The 8,119-nt window shown below is 42.0% G+C and overlaps 1 protein-coding gene across 1 annotated transcript in view; it reads right to left on the bottom strand.

Moving 5' to 3' along the window:
- UGGT2 (UDP-glucose glycoprotein glucosyltransferase 2) overlaps positions 1–8,119 on the bottom strand; it is a 172,626-nt gene that overhangs the window by 61,877 nt on the left and 102,630 nt on the right. The window contains exon 24 of the mRNA XM_005882398.2: positions 1,457–1,581. Within this exon, the coding sequence (XP_005882460.1) occupies positions 1,457–1,581 (125 nt within the window). The remainder of the gene's footprint in view (positions 1–1,456; positions 1,582–8,119) is intronic.

Genomic DNA, 8,119 nt, shown 5'->3' with positions numbered 1-8,119 from the left:
TGGGAAGGAGGGAGGGAGGCCCCGGCCGGTAGCTGGCAGCTGCTAGGGACCCTACCAGTGTGCACTGGGCCTCTAGTTTTAAAATAAAAAAGTAAATAGTCAAGCCACAAAATGAAATATTGTACTTGCAGAACACATAATTAACAGATTAATATACAATATCATAAACAATATGTTTACAAATCACTAACAGGAGAAAATAACCCAACAGATAACTAAGTAATATATATGAACAGGTATTTTACAAGAGAACAAGCATGAATGAAGATAGTCATATGAGAAGATACTCAACTATGCTAGAGCTCAAAGAAATGCAAATTAAAATAAGATACAATTTAACATCCATTAGATGGGAATAATTTACAAGTCAGATAACACCAAGTATAGGTGAGGACTTGGGGAAACAGGAACTCATACATTTGTGGTGGGAGTATTGATTGTTCCAACTACTTTAAAAGACGAAATTTAACAGTATCTGCTAAAGCTGAAGATAAGCATACCCTACAACCCAACAAACACACACCTCTAAACTCTAAACTCACACATTGCACAAGGAGACATTAAAGTAGGTTCATTATAGCACTTCTGTAATAGTAAAAAGCTAAAGCCAAGTTCACTGTACCTCAGTAATGGATTGTATAAATAAGCTTCAATCTATATATATAAATGGCTAAGTGACCGTACATCTGTCTGACCATCCAACCGGCCAGTATATATGATGCGCACTGACAATTTAAAAATAAACGTTGACTCGTGCATGGGCGATACATATAAACCTCTTGCTGGTGCCAACTGCACACGTGTGTTTCGGTCTGTCACTGTCGATCGTGAACTTGGCTGTTTTTGGTGACATTCTGAAGCTGAAAGAAAGCAGCGTGGTCGACAGAATATGTCTGAAGACCAACTATTGGCAAAACGTACTTCTGACAATGCTATTATAGAGAAAGGGTGAATAGCAATATTAAAATATTTCTTCTAATTAATTTCCTTTCAATGTGCACGAATCCGTGCACCGGGCCACTAGTATATTCATAAAATAAAATACTAAAAAGGAGTTAAAATGAATAAGCAAGCTCTGTATCAATGAATGTGGATAAAGCTTCTATGGAAGTAGATAGCAAAAGGAGTCTTCGATATAATAGCATTTCTCTAAAGAAGTCAAAGCATCCAACACAATCAAAACTTATAGTGCATATTTACATATAAAGCAAAAGTAAAAGAAAACAAATACGGGAGTCAGGTACACAACCTTTAGGAAAGTGGTTACCTCTTGGGAAAGGAGGAGATTGAGGGAAACAGAGAAACAGTAAGACCATGGCAAAGAAAACAAAATATTAACATCTATGGTTTGGTGATAGTGAGTAAATGGATGTCTTTTATTATTTCTTTATATTCTCTATAAGATGGAAAATACCAAACCTGAAAATGAATTGCTCTTATAATTTTAAATACTTACTTCTTTGAGTTGATTGCCATATTTTCAACAATGCCTTTAATTTTCTCTGATAAATTAGTAAATGTTATCTTTTCCAATAAGGAGAAATCTTCTGCACAGAAATCTTCATTCAAAGGTCCTAAGTACTAAAAAAAAGGCAATCATTGTATATCTTCTAAAAGATTATTTCATGAAATATATTCTCATGAAATAGATATTTCTTTAAGCAAAAATTGATTACAGATTAAACAAATAGTGGCCCTCACTCAATCCCACCATTTATTAAGCCCACTGGGATAAAACAGAAGAGGAAAATATTTTCTCACTTTCATATTACAAATAACATTTGCATAAACACAAAAGTCAAAGTAACAAAAAGTAGCAAATTATTTTCATCTGAAAGTTTTACTTTGAAATATAATGCTTCCAAAAACCTAAGACTCTAATTTTATTTTCTGTTTATCTATCAATTGTAGACCATATGAGTAGACATGAATTTATATATATAAAAGCCTAAGCAACCAAACGACTGGTCAACCGGTCGCTATGACTCACACTGACCACCAGGGGGCAGATGCTCAACGCAGGAGCTGCCCCCTAGTGGTCAGTGCGCTCCCACAGGGGGAGCACTGCTCAGCCAGAAGCTAGGTTCACGGGCTCATGGCTGGCAAGTTCAGTGGCACTGGAAGGAGCTTCTCCTGCCTCCGCGGCAGCGCTAAGGAGCAGTGAGCCAAGCAGTAAGGAGCAGCAAGCAGGTGGGCCGTAAGGAGCAAGGGATCCCGGACTGCAGGAGGGCTCCCAGACTGTGAGAGGGTGCAGGCTGAGCTGAGGGACCGCCCCCCTGCCCCATTGCAGGAATTTCGTGCACCGGGCATCTAGTTAATATATATGCAAGGCATAAAAGAGCAAAAACCAAGAGACAAATCACATAATTGCTTAATAATACCAACCAATCTTCATCTGACATTGTGTAATGGTTTGGAGCTCAGCAAGGTCATGTAGGTTAGCTTTAAACCAGTAAATACAGAGAGGGTCAACTGTCAAACTACCACGTACCTAATTTCTCAGGATGGCTATTCCATCACAACTACCACAAATGCTACTACCATGCATTTTCTGAGGAAATTAATACATAAAATCATCATACTATTATGAACACATACCCTGATGTAGAAGGTGGGCCTGAGATAGTCTCATACATTAAACAGTTGTACTTAATGACAACCAGAAAATATGTCAAGCAGAATATTCTTTTTTCTTAGTAAAAAGGCCTGAATGAAATGGTTGCAGATTTTCTCACTTCCCCTTCACCTGGTTCTGCAGTTAATAATTTCTAAAACTTAATGAAGTATAGTTCTTGAATCTTTCTTATTTGCTCATGTCATAGGTGATATCATGTTTCACCTTAAACATAAAACCTGGCTCTTAAAAAAAAATGGGCACTATAAAACTAAAAGTACACATATAAACATTTCATCACCTTAAGATTTGATATCATTTTAAGGTGACTTTGAAAGTACTTTTAACATTATATATTTTGGACTATGAATAGGAAAGGCCTGAAAAATAGTTTAAATTTTATCTATAGCACCCGTAGTGACTCAAACAGTTTTGTTAATAGCTCGGAATAAGAAAATAAAATTTCAATTATTTTTTAAGGAATTAAAAAGATGGCTATTTTAACTGATTAAATTAACCAGAAAATCAACTCTATTTCACTGTGTAAGTCCAGCATCAAATAGCTAGGAGGACCTTGCTTCTTCTATTTAAAGTTAAATATGACAATTGTGAAACAAAGTAACTTAAATAGTATAAAATCCCATCATATCCATGTTGGGAAAAGGAACATTAAATTTGAAAATCATGTATTGATAGAATAAGACCTATTTGGTGCTTAATCTTCTTTACAACATTTTAGAAATGTTATTTTTTCAGTTATACAGAACTAGAGGCCCGGTACATGGATTCGTGCACTGGTGGAGTCCCTCGGCCTGCTTTGCGGGGATCGGGCCGAAACCAGCTTATCCCCTGAGGGGTCCCAGATTGCAAGAGGGCACAGGCCAGGCCGAGGGACCCCACCAGTGCATGGTCGGGACCGGGGAGGGGCCACGGGAGGGCTCCAGGGCATGTCCGGCCTATCACACTCAGTCCCGATTGGAGCCGACCGGGGCCATGTTGCCCAGTACCAATCGGGGCAGGATGGCTGGGGAGGGACAACGGGAGGGCTCCCAGGGTGTGTCCGGCCCATCTCGCCCAGTCCCGATCGGCCGGACCCCAGCAGCAAGCATCTGCTAACTTACCAGAGCATCTGCTCCCTGGTGGTCAGTGTGTGTCATGGCGACTGGTCGAACGATCGGACACTTAGCACATTAGGCTTTTATTATATAGGATAACTGCTGTAATAGAAATTCATTAACTCCTTTGACAGCTTATTAAAATTCTAGAAAACTCTGAGAGTGTTCATCCACATACTGAGCTAAATATCTCTCTCCACTCGTGGAAGTTTGAATAGCTGGCCTTAATTCTATATTGATTCTCATCCAGTATAACATAAATCAATCTACAAATGTAACTATGGTGCCCCATGACAGCCTTCAAATATTTAAAGAGAAAACAGGAGTGAATATTGACTGAAAATTTACTCAGTGGCTGGTGCTGTTTTATGTGCCTTATATATAAAACTATATTTTAAAAGAAGATAAAAAATTATATTTAATCTGACAACTCCTTAAACCATACTATTATCATTCCCATTGTACAAATGAAAAAAGCAAGTCTCACAGAGGTGATATAATTAATGGTGAAACTGGATTTGGAATCAAGATTTCTGTAGCTTAAGAAAAAAAGGCCTTGCTTGTTTCCCTATTTTCTATTACCCCATGTCATTCAGCAATATGTAAATGTGTAGTGTGATAAAAGTAAATTATAATTAAGCAATAACATTATTTGGGTTTTATTTGATAATAAAATATATAAAATTTTAATTCTTCAGCATGCAGTAAGAAAGTGTCATTGTTGGTTGCTAGATGGGAGGAGGTTGGGGGACTGGGTGAAAATGGTGAAGGAAATGAGAAGTACAAATTGGCAGTTACACAATAGTAACAGGCACATAAAGTACAACATAAGAGAATATAGTTAATAATCTATATATATAAAACCCTAATATGCAAATAGACTGAATGGCGGAACAACCAAACAACTGGTCACTATGACGTGCTCTGACCAGGGGGCGTGGAACATGGCGGGCATCGGCAGCAGGTGGCAGAGTGCAGAACATGGCGGGCGTTGGCCACAGCGAGATAGTGGAGGTGAGTGGGGGCGCCAGACCAAGGCAGGACGCCAGTCGCTGTCATCGGGGAGAGCCTCTAGGTTACTGAAAATTCTTTGCTCCCGTGTGCCATGGTTCTGCCTGGCACTTGCACCTGCTGCTGGCTCTGGCCCTGCTCACACCCACTGCCAGTGCCCAGCACCGGCCCCGATCACTCAGCACCGTCAGCAGGTGCAAGCGGTGGCTGCCGGCCCCGATTGCCCCTGAGGGCTCCTCCACCTCCCCATGCTGCTGAGAGGCAATTGGGGCAGCAGCCTCTGCTCGCACCCGCTGATGGCGCTGGTCCACTTGCACCCACCGCTGGCACTGGCCCCAATTGCTTCGTGCTGTCAGCGGGTGTGAGCAGGGCCAGTGCCGTCAGTGTGTGGGAGCAGCGGCAGCAGCAGGAGCGGGGCTGCGGCAGGAGGGGCTGGACAGGGGCGCAGAGGACGGGTTGAGACCTGCCCCTATGTCCACTGCAGCCTCGTGGCCCACAGTTCCTTTCAAGGTGCACAAATTCATGCACTGGGCCCCTAGTATATTAAGATGTATAGTATAAGGTGGGTACTAGACTGATTGCAGAGATCACTTCATAAGTTATATAAATATCAAACCACTATACTGTACATGTGAAACTAATATAATATTGAATGTCAACTATAATCTATCCTATATAATAAAGAGCTAATATGCTAATGATCGTGACGCCCGCACGCCGTAATGACGATTCAGCAGGAGGCTGTGTGCGTGGTGGGGTGGAGCTGCCGCATTGCTCCAGAGATGGGGCGGAAGCGGGGATGCGCCCAGAGGAGGCCGGACCAGCCCGAGGTGACTCACAGGATCGAGGGTGGGGCTTGAAGTGGTCAGAGAAGGCACGCTCAAGCTCTGGATGGAGAGGTTAGGGTGTCAAAGGGGGCAGCGGGCAGGTGGGTGGGGTGCTCGCAGGTAGGTGGGGCCGCGCGATTTCGCACGCTGGGCCTCTAGTATATATATAAAAGGCTAATATGCAAAGTGTCCCCTTGGGAATTTGACCAGGAGACCAGGAGTTCGATCGCTCGGTATGACATGTGCTGACCACCAGGGGGCAGTGTGGAATGAAGGCCCCAGCCAGCAGCCGGCAGCCAGGGAAGGAAGGGCCAAGCCAGCAGCTGGGGAATAGGGCCCCAGCCGGCAGCCAGAAAGCCCCGATCGACCCCAATCGGCGTGATCGCCAGCCAGGCCTAGGGGCCCTACCCATGCACAAATTTTGTGCACCGGGCCTCTAGTTGAAAAATAAAAATAAAATTTAAAAAAGTATCACTGGTACCTAGTTTTGGTCATTCCTAATTTTAAGTCTGAATATGTTCCAATTCTAAGGCAACATTTGGATAGGTTCAGAATGAAGATTAATTCTAAAATGTCAGAGTTATTTCAAACATTCAACTATTTGATTCAGAATGATAGCTATCTGCCATAATTGCTGTGATTATCGTACTTTATTACTGAGAGTAATAAGCTAAGTATTACATTATAGTTCACAAACCACAGAACTTATTTTCAGATATATCTTTTCTATTTAAACCAAAGTAGTATAAATAAAAGAATAATCAAAATTATAATTTTCTATAAATTGACATAAAAAGTCAACATAATTTAATATAATTCTATCTCTAGCCCCAACCTCTCCCCTGAATTCAGGTCATAAGTTCAACTGCCTACTCAACAAGCCAATTTGGAGATCCAGAACCGAACTCTGAATTCTCTACCTTTTCCTTTCCACTCCTCCCCCTCTTCCTGCAGTCTTTCTCACCTGAATACACAGCAACTCCATTCTGCCAGTTATGTAGTTCCACACCATACATCATGCCTCAGCAAATCCTGTTCACCCTTCCTCCAAAATGTATCCAACCTCCAGTTTTCACTACTTCCACTATAGCCATTCTGGCGCAAGCCATCATCACTTCTCACTTGGACTACTGCAATACCTTCTACCAGGTTTCCTGACTCCCTATAGCAGTGGTTCTCAACCTTCCTAATGTCGCGACCCTTTAATACAGTTCCTCATGTTGTGGTGACCCCAAACCATAAAATTATTTTCGTTGCTACTTCATAACTGTAATTTTGCTACTGTTATGAATCGTAATGTAAATATCTGATATGCAGGATGTATTTTCATTGTTACAAATTGAACATAATTAAAGCATAATGATTAATCACAAAAACAATATGTAATTATATATGTGTTTTCCGATGGTCTTAGGCGACCCCTGTGAAAGGGTCATTTGACCCCCAAAGGGGTCGTGACCCACAGGTTGAGAACCGCTGCCCTATAGTCTATTCTCAATGTACAGTCTCTAGAGATCCAAATAAAACATACTAGTAGGTCAGATCATGTCACTTCCCCCCCCAATCCAGAACTATGAACTTTACAACTCATTCAGAGTAAAGCAAGAATCCTAAACTGACTGTAAAACCATACTGATCTGGTCCCCAGAAACTTCCCTGAGCTTGTTTTCGGAGTACTCTCACTATAACTGCTATTCCTAAAACACACAGTCATGATCTCATCTTGGGACCTTTTTTCTCACTATTACCTCTACCTAGAGTACTCCTCTTCCAGACATGGTTTTCTCCCTCACCTCTTCTGGTTCTCTGTCCAAATGACGCCTTATAAGTAAGAATGCTATTTGTTATCTGTCTCTGCCCACCAAAATGTAAATCCATGAAAACATGTTTGTTCACTACTGTACTCTGAGAACCATAGAAGAATGTTTGGTTTACAGCAAGTGAAACATTAATATATGAATATTTTGTCAATTAAAAAAAAGAAGAAACGAGTTCTAGGAGAAATCAGTTTAACATAACTATAACTAATATTTATAATCACTAATTTTGATAACAATACATGAGATATATTAAACAATGTCAAAGAAAACATAGGGCACGTTTTCCATCCTATCTAATCTAATAAAAGAGAAACATGCAAATTGACCGAACCTCCGCCACACCCAAGCCACGCCCACCAGCCAATCAGAGTGACTATATGCAAATTAACCCAACCAAGATGGTTGCCAGCAGCCACAGAGCTGGAGCAAGCAGGAGGCTTGGTTGCCCGGGCAATGGAGGAAGCCAAGCTTCCCACCTGCCCTGGCCAGCTGTGGGCTCCACTCAAGGGAACAAAGTTTCAATTATAGAAGATAAATAAATCCCAGATACCTGCTTCCAGCCAGCCTCCACTGGGAGCTTGGGTGGCTGGGGGCTGTGGCCAGCCTGCAAACAGCCCTCAGCCCCTCACCCAGGCTGGCCAGGCACCCCAGCGGGACCCACCACCCTGAAGGGGGTGTGGCCAGCCTGAAAATGGCCCTCATCCCCTCACCCAGTCTGGCCAGGCACCCCAG

The sequence above is a fragment of the Myotis brandtii genome, unplaced genomic scaffold (assembly GCF_000412655.1).
Source record: "Myotis brandtii unplaced genomic scaffold, ASM41265v1 scaffold71, whole genome shotgun sequence".
Taxonomy (NCBI): domain Eukaryota; kingdom Metazoa; phylum Chordata; class Mammalia; order Chiroptera; family Vespertilionidae; genus Myotis; species Myotis brandtii.
This window is presented reverse-complemented; position numbering and strand designations above follow the sequence as displayed.